Source organism: Thalassophryne amazonica, chromosome 8 (assembly GCF_902500255.1).
Source record: "Thalassophryne amazonica chromosome 8, fThaAma1.1, whole genome shotgun sequence".
Classification (NCBI taxonomy): domain Eukaryota; kingdom Metazoa; phylum Chordata; class Actinopteri; order Batrachoidiformes; family Batrachoididae; genus Thalassophryne; species Thalassophryne amazonica.
Window position 1 is genome coordinate 9946013 of NC_047110.1, and position 18901 is coordinate 9964913.

The 18901-nt window shown below is 44.4% G+C and overlaps 1 protein-coding gene across 1 annotated transcript in view; it reads right to left on the minus strand.

Moving 5' to 3' along the window:
• cftr (CF transmembrane conductance regulator) overlaps positions 1–18901 on the minus strand; it is a 361955-nt gene that overhangs the window by 283707 nt on the left and 59347 nt on the right. Inside the window, 1 exon segment of the mRNA XM_034175733.1 lies at positions 8452–8563. Within this exon segment, the coding sequence (XP_034031624.1) occupies positions 8452–8563 (112 nt within the window).

Here is an 18901-nt window from a genome sequence, read left to right on the forward strand (position 1 = left end):
TATCTGGAGTAGTGTTTTGTTTTATTTTGCACATACATACATCACCGACACACCACAAAGAGATTTCTATCAGGTTTAGATGCCTACAGCAACTATCTCAACCACTGACAACATATTACAGGAAGTCCACAAAAGTTTTTTAAAGGCCTGTCTAAAGTGTAATATGTTATACTTAATAAGATATTTTCATGAAAAAAGACACAAATGTGCAGTTTACTGCACTTTATTTTTTCTTGTATAAAAATACAGCTTAGATGTGGTTTGACCAAAACCAATTGTCATTAAACTTAAATAAAACAGGGAGGAAGTGGAGGTGTAAGAGCCACTAGGTTGTTCACAGGAAACAGTTATTTCTATATTTATTTATTTATGTTCATTGTTAGTTGGTTTAATCTTTTCTGTTTTGTTTTATCAGATTCTTTTTGTCTATTTCTCTAAAACTGTATTGTGGCATTATTAGTTACTATTACTATTATTGTTGTTGTTGCTATTATTGATATATAAAAATATGAATGAATAAAATATTACAATTTATAATACATTTGACTCTTTTACAACTTAATGCTAACTTTAACGTTGAAAACGCCATAGACACGCTAACATGTTAGCATCGCTCCAGTTTTTAAGTTATAAAATACATCTATCAACTGTTTCAGCAGACCATAACAGGTCGCATTAACATAAAAAGGTAAATATTTCTCACAGATATATTCTCTTTAGGGTTTTAGCGGGGAAAAATTAAGATAAAGCAAACTAAAACAAAGACCAAAGCAGCAGATCGAAGCATTGCTTCACTGGTTCAATGCAAAGCCACACCCTGCTCTACTTGGGGAAGGTCTGCCAATGTTCCCACAAACACAGGGAGTAGAAGGACCGTGGCTCATAGCAAGCAGGAAACACAGTGGAGAGGAGTGAAATTTCACACAGTCCCTTCCTCCGCAGTCCACGCTGACATTGCTGCTGCTTTGATTAGCACAGAATGGGATGTTGCTTTGACAGTGAGAGTATCATATTTGGGCCCCAAAACATGCATGACAGCATGTGCGTGGTTAAATTTTCCAAATGACAGAAATCAGTCATGGTGACGGAGAACCCATGTGTTAGCAGTGTTGCCACAGTTACTTTGTAAAAGTAATCCAATTACTGATTACTGATTACTCCTTGAAAAAGTAACTTAGTTACTTTACTGATTACTCAATTGTAAAAGTAACTAAGTTAGATTACTAGTTACTTTTTAGTTACTTTCCCCAGCTGTTGACAACAACCCTCTGCCACCTCAATATGACAATGATACTTGTTTTGCCAAAACTCAGTTTATCGTCATCCTTTCTTGACTTCAATGAAAATAAATACTTGTTTTATAAAAAGTAAAATAAAGACCTCTTTCTTGACATCATATTTAACTGCTGACAGCAAATTTCTAACCTACATTGTTTATAAATGTAACTGTTAAATTCTTTCTAACATTTTTCTAACATTTAAATTCTCTCTAAACATTTTACTTGTTGAAATTATTATTATTATTATTATTATAAGTAGTATTAGTAGTTGTAGTAAAAAAAAAGGCTTCAAGACTGGACCTTTAATCTAGGGGTGTTGTGGGGGTGGGGGGCACATCCCTGCCCCACGCCCCCATTCCATCTGGATTCACCCCTGCTTTGGCGATAGAGCACAAAGAATGGATAACATTTATTTATGCAGAAAACATGACCAGAATTACAGGTAAGAAAGTTTTATTACATTTTCACATCATGTGGTCCTCAGAAAGAGAGTTTATGTTGTGTGGGCCGCCCGAACAGGAGGTACTGCTGGCCAACGCCAGAGGGCGCCCTGCCTGTTGTCGGGTTTCAGGCACCAGAGGGCGCAGTTACCACCCAGGAGCCAGGAGTAACAGCTGTCAGTAATCATCTCATCACCATCCCATCCCATAAAAGACTGGAGGAGACACCACATCTCTGCCGAGATATCAGTTTACCTCTCAGGTAACCTCTCAGCCGTTTGACTGTGCCGTTCGCACATGTTCTCTTTTTCTGAGTGTTGCAGGAGTTCCTGTCTACTACTGCCAGCTGGGAGCTGGGTTTGTGTTCACTCCTCACTCCAAACCGGCTAAGTAGTACTTTTCAGGCTCTACACGAACTGTGTTTCCTGTGTAGGTGGTGGAGGTGTTTTTCCCACCCTACTACAGTGAGAACTTATTTTTGCTGACTGCTTACTGGGTGTCCACACACCCACCCTTAACCTGTTTTTGTTCCTGCCAGCAGTACCGGATCTGACAGCTGGAAGCAGAGGCCACCTGGGGACTCGGGACTTGGCGGCTTCAGTATACTGCAGGTCTTCGTTGGCGGCGGAACCTTGTGGGCCCCGGGCTCTTCTCTGGATAGTCGTCTCCTACCCTCGGGCCTGCCCACACGTCACTTATTGTATCTTGTGATTGACTGTCTAAAAGCAGTATTTGACCTGTTGTGCACTTTTACCGCAATAAATTGTATTTATTGGATTATCTATTGTTCCTTCATTTGCGCTCCCTGTTGTGGGTCTGTGCATTACATTTTCCTCAACAGGATATCTCGGCCAACGTCATGGATCCCGAGGGGCACAACCCACCCGTTGAACAGTCAATGGAGACGCAAGGTGCACAGGCTTCTGCAGGAGGAATAATGGGTGAGTTGCAGCAATTCTTGGCCGCCTTCACTGCTCGGTTGGATTTGGTAACCGAGCAGAATGTACTACTCAATCGTAGGTTGGAGGCTCTCACCGCACAGGTGGAAGCGCGTGCACAGGGCGCGGCTGCTGCTCCTCCTCCTGCCGACCTGTTGCAGAACAGGGACCCTCCAGTGGTCGTTCAACGGACCCCCCCCCCCCCCCCCCATCCCCTGAAGCATACATAAGTCCCCCGGAGCCGTACGGAGGCTGTGTAGAGACGTGCGCGGACTTCTTAATGCAGTGCTCTCTCATCTTCGCTCAGCGTCCAGTAATGTACACGTCAGACTCCAGCAGGGTGGCTTATGTTGTCAATTTGCTTCGAGGTGAGGCACGCGCCTGGGCTACGGCGCATTGGGAGCAGAATTCACGGCTCCTAACGACATACACTGGGTTCGTACGGGAATTCAGACAAGTGTTTGATCACCCTAATCGAGGCGAATCTGCTTCCACTCTGCTGCTGTCCATTCGACAGGGGCGTTGGAGCGCTGCAGAGTATGCAGTCGACTTCCGTGTCGCGGCCGCGAGGGCCGGCTGGAATACGGTAGCGCTCCGCGCCGCCTTCGTAAATGGACCGTCTTCGGTCCTGAAGGAGCACCTGGTGGGTAGAGATGAGCCACGGGATTTAGACGGGCTTATTGATTTAGTCATACGGTTAGACAACCGATTGGAAGAACGTCGACGGGAGCGAGACGAAGGATGTGGCTGGGCACGCGCCGCCCCTCTCCCTTCCCGGTCCGAAGCAGCCCTGCCTTCCCCACGCTCCAGAGCCAGAATGCTCCGTGTGATGACAGCTCCCCCTGCTGACGATGCTATGGACACGAGCAGGGCCAAAATAAGATCAGAAAACAGACAGAGGAGGCTGGCCCACTGAGAGTGCTTTTTCTGCGGCTCTAATGAGCATTTGCAGAAACAATGCCCCAAGCGGTTAAACACCAATGCTCGTCCTTAGAGATTGGGCTAAGGGTGGGCCATAACACACATGCGGGTAATGCACGAAAATCCGCACGAATCCCAGTTGTGATCCTCTGTGGGGATTTAACCCTTCAAGCCCCAGCACTAATCGACACGGGGTCAGTCAGAAGGGAATCTGCTAGATAGCAGATGGGCTAAAGAAGTAGGGCTCCCTCTAGTGGCCCTTCCTTCACCAGTGAGGGTACGGGCACTAGATGGCACCCTCCTTCCACTCATAACACACCAGACACAGCCCTTAACACTGGTTGTGTCTGGAAACCACAAGGAGGAGATTGTGTTCTTCGTAACACCTTCTACCTCCAGAGTTATTTTGGGCTATCCATGGATTAGTAAGCACAATCCCCGGATCGATTGGCCGTCTGGGGTTGTGGCTCAATGGAGCGAAACCTGCCACCGGGAGTGTTTAAGATCCTCGGTCCCACCCGGTGTGACTGCTAAAGAGGAGGCTCGAGTCCCTCCCAATCTCACGGCGGTGCCAGCTGAGTACCACGATCTTGCTGACGTTTTCAGCAAAGATCTGGCACTCACGCTTCCCCCGCATTGACCATATGATTGTGCCATTGATTTGATCCCGGGCGCTGAGTTTCCATCCAGCAAACTGTACAACCTCTCACGCCCCGAGCGCGAATCGATGGAGACCTACATCCGGGACTCTTTAGCTGCCGGGTTGATCCGGAACTCTTCCTCCCCGTTAGGTGCTGGTTTCTTTTTTGTGGGCAAGAAGGACGGCGGACTCCGTCCATGCATTGATTTTAGAGGGCTGAATGAGATCACGGTTCGCAACCTATACCAGTTGCCCCTATTGGATTCAGTGTTCATGCCCCTGCATGGAGCCAAAATATTTACGAAATTGGATCTTAGGAATGCGTATCACCTGGTTCGGATCCGGAAGGGAGACGAATGGAAGACGACATTTAACACCCCGTTAGGTCACTTTGAGTACCTGGTCATGCCGTTCGGCCTCACTAACGCCCCAGCGACGTTCCAATCATTGGTAAACGACGTCTTGTGGGATTTCCTGCATCGGTTCATCTTCGTATATCTAGACGATATCCTCATCTTCTCCTCGGATCCTGAGACTCATGTGCAGCATGTACGTCAGGTCCTGCAGCGGTTGTTGGAGAACCGGCTGTTTGTTAAGGGCGAGAAGTGCGAGTTCCACCGTAATTCTTTGTCCTTCCTGGGGTTCATCATCTCCTCCAACTCCGTCGCCCCCGATCCGGCCAAGGTAGCGGCGGTGAGAGACTGGCCCTAACCGGCAAGCCGTAGGAAGCTGCAACACTTACTCGGCTTCGCTAATTTCTATCAGAGGTTTATCAAGGGCTATAGTCAGGTTGTTGGTCCCCTTACAGCCCTGACCTCCCCAAAATGTTCCCTTCACCTGGTCGGATCGGTGCGAAGCCGCGTTTAGGGAGTTGAAACGCCGGTTCTCTACTGCACCAGTTTTGGTGCAGCCCGATCCTAGCCGCCAGTTTGTTGTGGAAGTAGATGCCTCTGACTCAGGGATAGGAGCCGTGCTGTCCCAGAGCGGGGAGTCTGATAAGGTCCTCCACCCCTGTGCCTATTTCTCCCGCAGGTTGTCCCCGGCAGAGCGGAATTATGACGTCGGCAATCGGGAGCTCCTGGCGGTGAAGGAGGCCCTAAAGGAGTGGAGACACTTGTTGGAGGGAGCTGTGGTTCCATTCACGGTTTTCACTGCCCATCGGAACCTGGAGTATATTCGGACCGCTAAGCGTCTGAACCCCAGGCAAGCCCGTTGGTCTCTATTTTTTGGACGTTTTGACTTCAGGATCACCTATCGCCCCGGGACCAAGAACCAGTGGTCAGATGCACTGTCCCGGGTGCATGAAGAAGAAGTCAAGACGGAGCTGTCGGATCCACCAGAAAACATCATCCTGGAGTCCACTATCATCGCCACACTGACGTGGGACGTGGAGAACTTCGTCAGGGAGGCCCTGACGCATCACCCGGACCCCGGCGGTGGACCACCTAACCGTTTGTACGTCCCACCAGACGCTAGGACTGCAGTTTTGGACTTCTGTCATGGTTCTAAGCTCACCTGCCATCCAGGGGTGCGAAGGACGTGGCAGTTGTCCGGCAGCGGTTCTGGTGGGCGTCTTTGGAAGCCGACATCCAGGCCTGTACCACCTGTGCCAGGGGCAAGGCAGTTCACCAACCGGAAAAAGGACTCCTCCAGCCGCTGCCAGTGCCTCGTCGCCCCTGGTCCCACATCAGCCTGGACTTCGTCACGGGTCTCCCTGTGTCCCAGGGTATGACAAACATCCTGACGATAGTGGACCGGTTCTCCAAGGCGGCCCACTTCGTGGCCCTCCCGAAGCTCCCGACGGCCCAGGAGACTGCAGACCTCCTGGTCCACCAAGTCATATGTCTGCATGGTATCCCTGCGAACATCGTCTCGGATCGTGGTCCCCAGTTCTCCTCGCAAGTCTGGAGGAGTTTCTGTAGGGAACTGGGAGCCACCGTGAGCCTTTCGTCCGGGTACCACCCACAGACCAACGGACAAGCAGAGCGGGCTAATCAAGAGCTGGAACAGGCCCTACGGTGTATGACCTCCGCGCACCCGATGGCCTGGAGTCAACATCTGGCCTGGATCGAGTACGCTCATAACAGTCAATTTTCATCAGCAACCGGCCTCTCCCCATTTGAAGAGTGTTTGGGGTACCAGCCCCCATTGTTTCCGGCTGTGGAGGGAGAGGTCGGGGTTCCCTCGGTCCAGGCCCACCTCAGGAGGTGCCTTTGGGTGTGGCATAAAGCTCTGCCCTGCTGAAAGCCCGGACGAGGGCGAAGAGCCATGCAGACCGCCGACGCGCCCCGGCCCCAGAATATCAGCCCGGACAGGAGGTCTGGCTGTCAACAAAGAACATTCCTCTCAACACGGAGTCACAAAAGCTGATGGACAGATATAGCGGACCATTTAAGATCACCAAAATCATCAGTCCAGCCACAGTGAAGCTGAAAGTCCCAGCTTCACTGCAGATCCATCCAGTTTTCCATGTCTCCAAAATCAAACCATACCACACCTCGGACCATTGCCGCCTCCTGCCCGCATCATCGACGGCGAGCCTGCGTGGACTGTCCACAGGCTCCTGGATGTTTGCCGGAGGGGTCGGGGTCTCCAATATCTGGTGGACTGGGAGGGTTACGGACCTGAAGAACGCTCCTGGGTGAAGAGGAGCGTCATCCTGGATCCGGCCCTCCTGGCCGAGTTCTACCAGCGACACCCCAACAAGCCGGGTCAGGCGCCAGGAGGCGCCCGTTGAGGGGGGGGTCCTGTTGTGTGGGCCGCCCGAAGAGGAGGTACTGCTGGCCAACGCCAGAGGGCGCCCTGCCTGTTGTCAGGTTTCAGGCACCAGAGGGCGCAGTTACCACCCAGGAGCCAGGACTAACAGCTGTCAGTAATCATCTCATCACCATCCCATCCCATAAAAGACTGGAGGAGACACCACATCTCTGCCGAGATATCAGCTTACCTCTCAGGTAACCTCTCAGCCGTTTGACTGTGCCGTTCGCACATGTTCTCTTTTTCTGAGTGTTGCAGGAGTTCCTGTCTACTACTGCCAGCTGGGAGCTAGGTTTGTGGTTAGTGGAGGAGTGACGTCTTCACCCCTCACTCCAAACCGGATAAGTAGTACTTTTCAGGCTCTACATGAACTGTGTTTCCTGTGTAGGTGGTGGAGGTGTTTTCCCCACCCTACTACAGTGAGAACTTATTTTTGCTGACTGCTTACTGGGTGTCCACACACCCACCCTTAACCTGTTTTTGTGGAAGCAGAGGCCACCTGGGGATTCGGGACTTGGCGGGCTTCAGTATACTGCAGCTCTTCGTTGGCGGCGGAACCTTGTGGGCCCCGGCTCTTCTCTGGATAGGCGTCTCCTACCCTCGGGCCTGCCCACACGTCACTTATTGTATCTTGTGATTGACTGTCTAAAATCAGTATTTGACCTGTTGTGCACTTTTGCCGTAATAAATTGTATTTATTGGATTATCTATTGACCGTTCATTTGCGTCCCCAGTTGTGGGTCCGTGCATTACACTTTCCCCAACAGTTTAAGTGCATTTGAGTGGAAAATAGTGTTAGTTGTTGACGCGTTGCAGAGGATCAGCTGTTTTTAATGAGCAGATACTCAGCTCAAAATTCTAAATAAAGGAGAAAAAAGCATAAAAATGTCTTTGTAAAGCTCAGTGCAGGTGTGCTGTTGTCACCGTGCTTTAAGAGGTGACGACAAGTCGTAGCTGCTGCAGAAAACCGTGGATGACAAGCGCAGCTCGCTTAAAGTGGGCAGTTCAGTCTAACCCCGACCTCCTGCCCATGGACCAAGTTTAATGCTGCTATCGACCCACAATGCAAAAATAATAGTAACGCACAGTGACTTGGAGAAGTAACTTTAATCTGATTACTGATTTGGAAAGATTAACGCGTTAGATTACTCGTTACTAAAAAAAAAGTGGTCAGATTAGAGTAACGCATTACTAAGTAACGCGTTACTGGCATCACTGTGTGTTAGCTCATATACATTGCTTCTCCAAAAATATTATTGCTATCAATGTTCCGTTTTGCAGCGTTCATCCTTGACCCAATATACACAACCATATCAAATATCAGCTGTCCACAGTTTGTCTGTGCTTGAAGTTGAATGCATGCATGCACACACAGTTGCTGTAAGCAGGTGCTTTTAATTTGACTAAAAAAAAAAAAAAGACGGTGGTGGAAGACAACTAAAATTGAACTCCAAAAACACATCTCATCTACTTACCCCGAAGTAGAGGAGAACACCAAAGAAAAGGAAAGGGCCTAGGAAACATCGTGCCAAAGCTCGCATCAGCCTGGGCTTGGTCTTGGCTGAAACCACCTCTCTGTCCCATTCTCTGCAGAAAGCACACAGACATACAGCAGTTAGACAGCAGAACAGAGCAGCTATAAGAAAAACACATCCACCAGTTCCACTTCTGCTTCACATGAGCCCGATGTCGTGTTTCCCTCAACTCCTCTTTGGGTGTGGTTGGTGTAACAGCAAAGCCATATGTCTTGTCACATGTTTTAAATGTATTGCGCTGGTTATTCACTCCAATTTACTATTTCCATGGCACATAACCTGATGTAAAGTTCAGGGCATAAACAGCTGATGTTAATCACTTAGAACATGTTTTTCTGTGCTTGGCAAAAATGTTACGTTTTTTCTTTGGATTGGATTTCAGGTACGTATTTGCCTTGTACTGTTTGGAAAATTGGTTGGAAACGACTCAATGAGACGTCAGAGTGAAGACATGCAGGTCAGGTGAACTGGTGAGGTGTGAGGATGTTAATGTGTGTGTGTGTGTGTGTGTGTGTGTGTGTGTGTGTGTGGCACTGCAGTAGACTTGGTGGCCTGTCTGGGGTGTAGTCTGGCTCTCACCCAGTGACTGCTTTGATAACCCCCCAAACCCCAACCCACCCTCTGCCCCCCGTGGCCCTTAACTGGAATAAGAGGGTTCAGAAAATGAATGAATGAATCACAGTCCACCCACAGGTGCACAGATAAGCACAACCACGTGTTACTTAAACTACATGGGTAACACATACAGCTGACAGCTTTTTGAATCTGACCCCCCACCCCATGCCTTGTTGCCATAACAAATATATTAAGGCAAAGCCGATGACAATTCAGACAGCAGGTCATTCAGTGAGGATGAATTTCTTGTCGTAGTCATCCAGTGCTGTAATGTTTGAATGAGAACTGTCTTTTTCCCACTGATGCTGTATGTTTGTTGTCCTTGTTACGTCACTGCTGCTTGAACTTCCCACCACTGTTCTGGCAGGCACTGCACCTCCATTAAATAGCTGCATTGTTCCAAAGGCCATTTATAACCAGAGTGATTTACAGGACATGCCCAACAGTGCATGATGTGAGAAGGAGTAGAGAGAAAAGGAAGAACAAAGAAAAAGCAAAAGATAGAGAGAAGTGGATCTATAGAAAAAAAACACTAATGTAAAGTGCTAGTTTAGGGCACATAAAAATTATTTGGAAATGACATTTACTTTATATCGTTTTTGTACAAAAAAAAATGTCACTAAACTGCTGAAAAGGCCTGATTACACATCTTTTCATTTTCTTTGAATGAAAAATGCAAAAGTAAAACCTGCACCGAGCCTCGCCCACAGTGCAGGTGATCCTACGCGGTACATAGGCCCTGAAGCCCAGCGGTGCTGGTGCTTACCCCCCAGGTTCTAAAGCTGATGACAGTCAAAGCCTCCCCCTAGATGGGGCACCATCACAGATTACTTTCAAGGCCAGTGGACTGGGACAGTGCAGTCATAGTCTCTAGGGGAGGTGATGGTCTAGTGGTTAAGGTGTTGGGCTTGAGACCAGAAGATCCTGGGTTCAAATCCCCGCCTGACTGGAAAATCACTAAGGGCCCTTGGGCAAGGTCTTTAATCCCCTATTGCTCCCGGTGTGTAGTGAGCACCTTGTATGGCAGCACCCTGACATCGGGGTGAATGTGAGGCATAATTGTAAAGCGCTTTGAGCGTCTGATGCAGATGGAAAAGGGCTATATAAATGCAGTCCATTTACCATTTACCATTTCCCCAGGACAGTGACAGGTAGACAAATCCAGGTCTACTTATTGGTATTCTAACTCCTATTCCACTCAGCTTCCTGCTCTTCTCCTTGCAACTGGACTAACTAAATTTGGACTGGGCTGCGATTGCCCTGTTTAGTTTATATTGTACTAATTTGAGGTCATCCCCGCTCTTGGTGGGACAAAAGGCCAATAATGTAAATAATGTCTCAATTATCAAAACCAAAAACATTACAGAGAGTAAAGCATCGCCCTCGTAGAGCGCAACCCTCCACCAACACTCGCTTCCAAATCAATCAAATTTTACCTTGGAAAACATTTTCAATGTCAAATTTGTGTTCAAAGTGGCTTTTCATAAGATAATTAGATGTGATCAAATGTCAGGAGTATGTATTTAGTTCATGCATGTGAATTGAGGTTTTTGTTGTGTTGTCAGGTCTTTTGTTTTGTTTTTTCAATTTTTTTCTATTTCTGAATTTTTTTTTTTTCCAGATAATTTTCACAGAACATTGGTTAATTCTACTACGTACAATTTGTCATTGCTTTTTGGCACTTGGTTTCCGACTGATAACTGGAAGACAAACAGGCATAAAATTGGAACATCCATCCAATTTTGGTGGTGTAGGTAAATCCATAACAGAAAAATTACAGTGACTGAGGCACTTTTGATTGAGATATAATACAAAATGTACACCAAATGGACTTTTCAATATTCATTTCAAATATCCACAAAATCCACAATCTGGATCAGATCCAGATCACATTTTGTAGGCAAGAGTGAGTGCCAGTCTGCACCTCACTTTCAAATATGAGAGTTATTCTATCATTTGGGGCATAATGTAAAATACAGTGAAGAAAATATAAATGTAACACTTTTGTTTTTGCTAGCATTTTTCATGAACTCAAAGATCTAAAACATTTTCTATATACACAAAACACCTATTTCTCTCAAATATTGTCCACAAATGTGTCTAAATCTGTTAGTGAGCACTTCTTCTTTGCCGAGATAATCCATCCCACCTCACAGGTGTGGCATATCAAGATGATGATTAGACAGCATGACACAGGTGTGCCTTAGGATGGCCACAATAAAAGGCCACTCTGAAATCTTATGTTTTATCACACAGCACAGATGACCCATGTTTAGAGGGAGCGTGCAATTGGCATGCTGACTGCAGAAATGTCCACCAGAGCTGTTACTCATGAATTGAATGATCATTTCTCTACCATAAGCTGTCTCCAAAGGTGTTTCAGAGAATCTGGCAGTACATCCAACAGGCCTCGCCTCAGAGCTGCAGACCACATCTAGCATGTTCATGTCCAAGATCGTCTGAGACCAGCCACCCAGACAGCTGCTGCAACAATCGGTCTGCAGAACTAAAGAACTTGTGCACAAACTGTCAGAAACCGTCTCAGGGAAGCTCATCTGCATGCTTGACCTGACTGCAGCTCATCATCGTAGTCGACTTGAGTGGACAAATGCTCACATTTGATGGCATCTGGCTGCTGATCAACTCTATGTGAAGGAGATGTGTTACACTGTGTGAGGCAAATCATAGTCAAACCAGATGCTGACTAGTTTTCTGAACCCCCCCCCCCAGTAAAGCAAAACTGTACATTTTAGAGTGGTCCTTTATTGTGGCCAGTGTAAGGCACACTTGTGCAATAATCATGCTGTCATCTTGATATGCCACACCTGTGAGGTGGGATGGATTATCTCTGCAAAGGAGAAGTGCTCACTAACACAGATTTAGACAGATTTGTGAACGATATTTGAGAAAAACAGGTCTTTTGTGTATATACACCCCTGGCAAAAATTATGGAATCACCGGCCTCAGAGGATGTTCATTCAGTTGTTTAATTTTGTAGAAAAAAGCAGATCACAGACATGACACAAAACTAAAGTCATTTCAAGTGGCAACTTTCTGGCTTTAAGAAACACTATAAGAAATCAGGAAAAAAAATTATGGCAGTCAGTAACGGTTACTTTTTTAGACCAAGCAGAGGGAAAAAATTATGGAATCACTCTGTAAATTTTCATCCCCAAAACTAACACCTGCATCAAATCAGATCTGCTCGTTAGTCTGCATCTAAAAAGGAGTGATCACACCTTGGAGAGCTGTTGCACCAAGTGGACTGACATGAATCATGGCTCCAACACGAGAGATGGCAATTGAAACAAAGGAGAGGATTATCAAACTCTTAAAAGAGAGTAAATCATCACGCAATGTTGCAAAAGATGTTTGAGCCAGATTGATGAAGAGTACTGTTTGTCACTCATTAAGTCCATGCCTCAGAGACTGCAAGCTGTTATAAAAGCCAGAGGTGGTGCAACAAAATACTAGTGATGTGTTGGAGCGTTCTTTTGTTTTTCATGATTCCATAATTTTTTCCTCAGAATTGAGTGATTCCATATTTTTGTCCCTCTGCTTGGTCTAAAAAAGTAGCCGTTACTGACTGCCACAATTTTTTTCCCCTAATTTCTTATAGTGTTTCTTAAAGCCAGAAAGTTGCCATTTGGCATGACTTTAGTTTTGTGTCATGTGGCTGGCTCATCTGGCTCCAACTTTCTCTGATTGCTGTTGTCAGATCAGCTTTGCAGGTTGGAGCCTTGTCATGGACCATTTTCTTCAACTTCCACCAAAGATTTTCAATTGGATTAAGATCCGGACTATTTGCAGGCCATGACATTGACCCTATGTGTGTTTTTGCAAGGAATGTTTTCACAGTTTTTGCTCTATGGCAAGATGCATTATCATCTTGAAAAATGATTTCATCATCCCCAAACATCCTTTCAATTGATGGGATAAGAAAAGTGTCCAAAATATCAACGTAAACTTGTGCATTTATTGATGATGTAATGACAGCCATCTCCCCAGTACCTGACATGCAGCCCCATATCATCAATGACTGTGGAAATTTACATGTTCTTTTCAGGCAGTCATCTTTATAAATCTCACTGGAATGGCACCAAACAAAAGTTCCAGCATCATCACCTTGCCCAATGCAGATTCGAGATTCATCACTGAATATGACTTTCATCAGTCATCCACAGTCCACAATTGCTTTTCCTTAGCCCATTGTAACCTTGTTTTTTTCTGTTTAGGTGTTAATGATGGCTTTCGTTTAGCTTTTCTGTATGTAAATCCCATTTCCTTTAGGTGGTTTCTTACAGTTCGGTCACAGACGTTGACTCCAGTTTCCTCCCATTCGTTCCTCATTTGTTTTGTTGTGCATTTTCGATTTTTGAGACATATTGCTTTAAGTTTTCTGTCTTGACGCTTTGATGTCTTCCTTGGTCTACCAGTATGTTTGCCTTTAACAACCTTCCCATGTTGTTTGTATTTGGTCCAGAGTTTAGACACAGCTGACTGTGAACAACCAACATCTTTTGCAACATTGCGTGATTATTTACCCTCTTTTAAGAGTTTGATAATCCTCTCCTTTGTTTCAACTGACATCTCTCGTGTTGGAGCCATGATTCATGCCAGTCCACTTGGTGGAACAGCTCTCCAAGGTGTAATCACTCCTTTTTAGATGCAGACTAACGAGCAGATCTGATTTGATGCAGGTGTTAGTTTTGGGGATGAAAATTTACAGGGTGATTCCATAATTTATTCCTCAGAATTGAGTGAGTCCATATTTTTTTCCCTCTGCTTGGTCTAAAAAAGTAACCGTTACTGACTGCCACAATTTTTTTTCCTGATTTCTTATAGTGTTTCTTAAAGCCAGAAAGTTGCCATTTGAAATGACTTTAGTTTTGTGTCATGTCTGTGATCTGCTTTTTTTCTACAAAATTAAACAACTGAATGACCATCCTCCGAGGCCAGTGATTCCATAATTATTGCCAGGGGTTGTACTAGTAAAACAAATTTAATAGTTTCTAGTAATATTAAAAGTAACAACAGACCCAAACAATGAGACCACACTTTTTTCTTCCAACATTCTGCCCCTGCTGGAAGCTCTTGTTTACTACAGCACTCCCAGCACAGAGGCACTCCAAGAGCAGCCATAAAGCCAGCTCTCTATCAATTACAATGCTCCGGTCAGGCGGAGGTCTTGAAAAATAAAATCATGCTGAGTTATAGTTTTGATTTATAAATAACATTAATACTGATAGAATAACTCCATTAATGTCAATTCTGTCATTTGTACAAAGTTAAAATATAACATATATCTTTTAATGTTGAATAATGCACTAATTCTGAGGTTTGTAACAAACAGACAGATCGCAAAGGATTCTGGGTAAAAGTGCCTCTGCTAAATACTGATTGGTTCAGTCATTCATTATGTAAACCAACACGTTAATGTGACGTCTGTCGTGTGTTGTGATGTCTGTGGTGTTTAAAGATAAATGTGCTTTTGTAAAATATTCCATTTTTTATTTGTAAAAACAGGCAGTTTTACGGAGCCCTGCAAGTGTCATCGCAAAATGTTTTGCATGTGGAGAGAATGTGAGCACATTTTATGATGTTGTAAAACGTGCTTTACACTGTGCAAGATGATTTTTTATGCAGGAATTTTTTGGACCGAGTTTCAGGTTAATCGAGCGTCCTGTATCGTGTAGTGTACATGGAGTATCAAGTTGCGGTCAACATCTGACGACCACATCCTGATCGCCGATCGTATGGTCGAATGAGAATCAAATCTGTTTGATATTATTGTGGTCGGCCGTCGTGAGGGTTTCCTGCTGCTGAAAAGCTACAAGCATCCAAATGCTTGCACTGTGCCTGTGCAAACACTGCAGAGCTGTCTTGTAATGTTATTATTATTATTATTATTATTTTGCTGTTGTTTTGTTTTGTTTTTAAACTTCATTTGTAAAAAAAAAAGCCATTTGCAAAGCCAAAAAGTTGATTTGACAATCATCTGATATAACCGGGGTCAAAATAAATAGAACACTGCCATCTACTGGTTCCCAGACGGTTAGTACTTAGAGCTAATACTGCCATGAACACTACTGGCCAGTCGACGTGAGATGGCAGTAGAGGCCTTGAAAACAAAATTCTACGTAATCTTTGTCTGCTACATTTAAAATGTGTGGAATTTAACAAACGCAAATATAAAACCAACGTCTATAAATGCAGAGAATATATTCAAGAGAGTTTTAGGCACTAGAGTTTAATGCTGTTGTCTGTGGAGCCTGAACAGAGTGTCTGAAATGCATTTGTCCTGTCGTGACATACTGAGATTACATCATTGTACCCATAATGCACTGCGGGGCACAGCATGTGCTCACAAAACCTTAAAAATTAGCACATTACTTTAAAACTAAAACATATATCTGATATTTTCACTTTATAAAACTTCAGACATGACAGTAATTTTAAATAACTTGTCCAAAATTAGTTTGGTTAAAATTTGAACCATAAGTTAAAAATGTATGCCTCTGGATGACTTACGTGATATTGCCAGCATATTGGTATGGTGTTAAAGGAAATGTTTTTTTTTTTGAGGGGGTGGGGGCGGTTCTCCTTTGTCTGCAGAGGATTGAGATGTTTTTCATACAAGCAGTTCTCTTCTGGTAGCAGAGGGTATAACTGTGCGTCTGTTACAAAACTTTCAACAGGTGGGTGCTGAACTGATTTTAAAAATGCTTGTCACTGTTCGGCTTTGTTTATCGGTTTAAAAGTTATCGGACAAAAATTAATCGGAAGATAATTGGTCCGATAATGGTTTTTAAAGTTATTTAAAAAGATAATCCGATAATGAAAACATTATCTTCGATAATTATCTGTTATCGGATTATCGGAAGTGTGCCCACCACTGACTGAAATTGAATTGAATATGTCGTGTTCTTGAATCATTCTCTCGACATGCTAGATCCACAGACAGCTTGGATAATCTGAGTGCAGTAGTTTGAAGGCTGTACTTCTGTCTTGACTCTTGTAGAGAGGAATGAATGTCACTGCTCTACAAGAGTCAAGACAGAAGTCAGACTACCAGAGCAAGACTTTTAGCTGAGGAAGCTTCTACGATTTGAAGCGAAACGTTGTCGCGTCAAGGAACCCAGTCCAGTCGAAGATTCACGCTTCTTTACTATTACTGTGTTGTACTGTGTGTGTCCTGTTGTGTTGTGTTGTACTGTGTCCTGTTGTGTTGTACTGTGTCCTGTTGTGTTGTCCTGTCCTGTGTTGTGTTGTACTGTGTCCTGTTCTGTTGTCCTGTGTTGTGTTGTGTTGTACTGTGTCCTGTTGTGTTGTGTTGTACTGTGTCCTGTTGTGTTGTCCTGTGTTGTTTTCTGTTGTACTGTGCTGTACTGTGTTGTGTTGTACTGTGTTCTGTTGTGCTGTACTATGTTGTGTTGTACTGTGTTCTCTTGTGTTGTACTGTGTTGTGTTGTACTGTACTGTTTTCTGTTGTACGGTGTTGTGTTGTATTGTGTTGTGCTGTGGTGTGTTGTCCTGTGTTGTACTGTGTTGTGTTCTGTTGTACTGTGTTGTGCTGTGGTGTGTTGTCCTGCGTTCTGTTGTACTGTGCTGTGTTGTACTGTGTTGTGTTGTGTTGTACTGTGTTGTGCTGTGTTGTTTTCTGTTGTACTCTGTTGTGCTGTGTTGTTTTCTGTTCTGCTGTGTTGTACTGTGTTCTGTTGTACTGTGTTGTGTTGTGTTATGTTGTACTGTGTTGTGCTGTGTTGTTTTCTGTTGTACTCTGTTGTGCTGTGTTGTTTTCTGTTCTGCTGTGTTGTACTGTGTTCTGTTGTACTGTGCTGTGTTGTACTGTGTTCTGTTGTACTGTGCTGTGGTGTTTTCTGTTCTGCTGTGCAGTGTTGTGCTGTACTGTATTGTGTTGTACTGTGCTGTGTTGTTTTCTGTTGTACTGTGTTGTGCTGTGTTGTGTTGTTTCCTGTTCTGCTGTACTGTGTTGTGTTGTACTGTGTTGTGCTGTGTTGTTTTCTGTTGTACTGTGTTGTGTTGTACTGTGTTGAGTTGTTTTCTGTTCTGCTGTGCAGTGTTGTGCTGTACTGTGTTGTGTTGTGCTGTGTTGTTTTCTGTTGTACTGTGTTGTGTTGTACTGTGTTGTGTTGTTTTCTGTTCTGCTGTGCAGTGTTGTGCTGTACTGTGTTGTGCTGTGTTGATTTCTGTTGTACTGTGTTGTGTTCTGTTGTACTGTGTTGTGCTGCGTTGTGTTGTATTGATTTCTGTTCTGCTGTGTTGTGTTGTGTTGTACTGTGCTGTGTTGTACTGTGTTGTGCTGTGTTGTTTTCTGTTGTACTGTGTTGTGCTGTGTTCTGTTGTACTGTGCTGTGCAGTGTTGTGTTGTACTGTGTTCTGTTGTACTGTGCTGTGTTGTACTGTGTTGTGTTTTACTGTGTTGTGTTGTACTGTGTTCTGTTGTACTGTGTTTTTTACTGTGTTGTGTTGTACTGTGTTGTGTTGTACTGTGTTGTGTTGTACTGTGTTTTTTACTGTGTTGTGTTGTACTGTGTTGTGTTGTACTGTGTTGTGTTGTACTGTGTTTTTTACTGTGTTGTGTTGTACTGTGTTGTGTTGTTTTCTGTTGTGCAGTGTTGTGTTGTACTGTGTTCTGTTGTACTGTGCTGTGTTGTTTTCTGTTGTACTGTGTAGTTCTGTGTTGTGTAATAATGTGTTGCGTTGTGTTGTACTGTGTTGTGTTGTAATGTGTTGTGCCGTGTTGCATTGTCTTGTGCTGTGGTGTGTTCTGTTGTGTTGTACAGTGTTGTACTGTGTTGTGTTGTACTGTTTTCTGTTGTAGTGTGTTGTGTTGTACTGTCTTCTGTTGTGTTGTATCCTGATGTGTAGCTGCAGTCTGTTGTAGTTTTTGTGTTGTTGCTGTGACGTCTGGACCTCCTCCTTGATGGATTCAGTACAAACTCCTGACACCGTTCGTTTACAAACAGCACACTGGTGATATCAGAACTTAATATTTGCGTTACACCTTGTCTCTGTACACATAGTCACGCTGGTGTTGTCTTCTGCTCCGGGCCCCTCTCGCTCTCGTTTGTTTACAGTAATTATACCGCTGTATCACAGTTCAGTCACTCATGATGAAACAGTTTTTTAAATGCAAATAGTTTCATTACAGTAGAAGTCTATCGGAAAGCGCTGTAACTAGGTTTAAGGATATGATTCCTTCGTTGTTATGTTCTCCAATGCCATATACCAACAGAGTGCAGAGTAGCTACCTAAACTCTGTGAGTGAGATAGGTTATCTCGTCAATAGTTTTACATCCTCACTGAGCACAACTTTGGATACTGTAGCTCCTCTGAAAAAGAGAGCCTTAAATCAGAAGTGCCTGACTCCGTGGTATAACTCACAAACTCGCAGCTTAAAGCAGATAACCCATAAGTTGGAGAGGAAATGGCGTCTCAGTAATTTAGAAGATCTTCACTTAGCCTGGACAAAACAGTCTGTTGCTCTATAAAAAAGCCCTCCGTAAAGCTAGGACATCTTACTACTCATCACTAATTGAAGAAAATAAGAGTCAGAGCTCTATTGACTTAACTTTAACTTTAACTAGTAATGACTTCATGACTTTCTTTGCTAATAAAATTTTAACTATTAGAGAAAAAATTACTCATTACCATCCCAAAGACATATCGTTATCTTTGGCTGCTTTCAGTAATGCTGGTATTTGGTTAGACTCTTTCTCTCCGATTGTTCTGTCTGAGTTATTTTCATTAG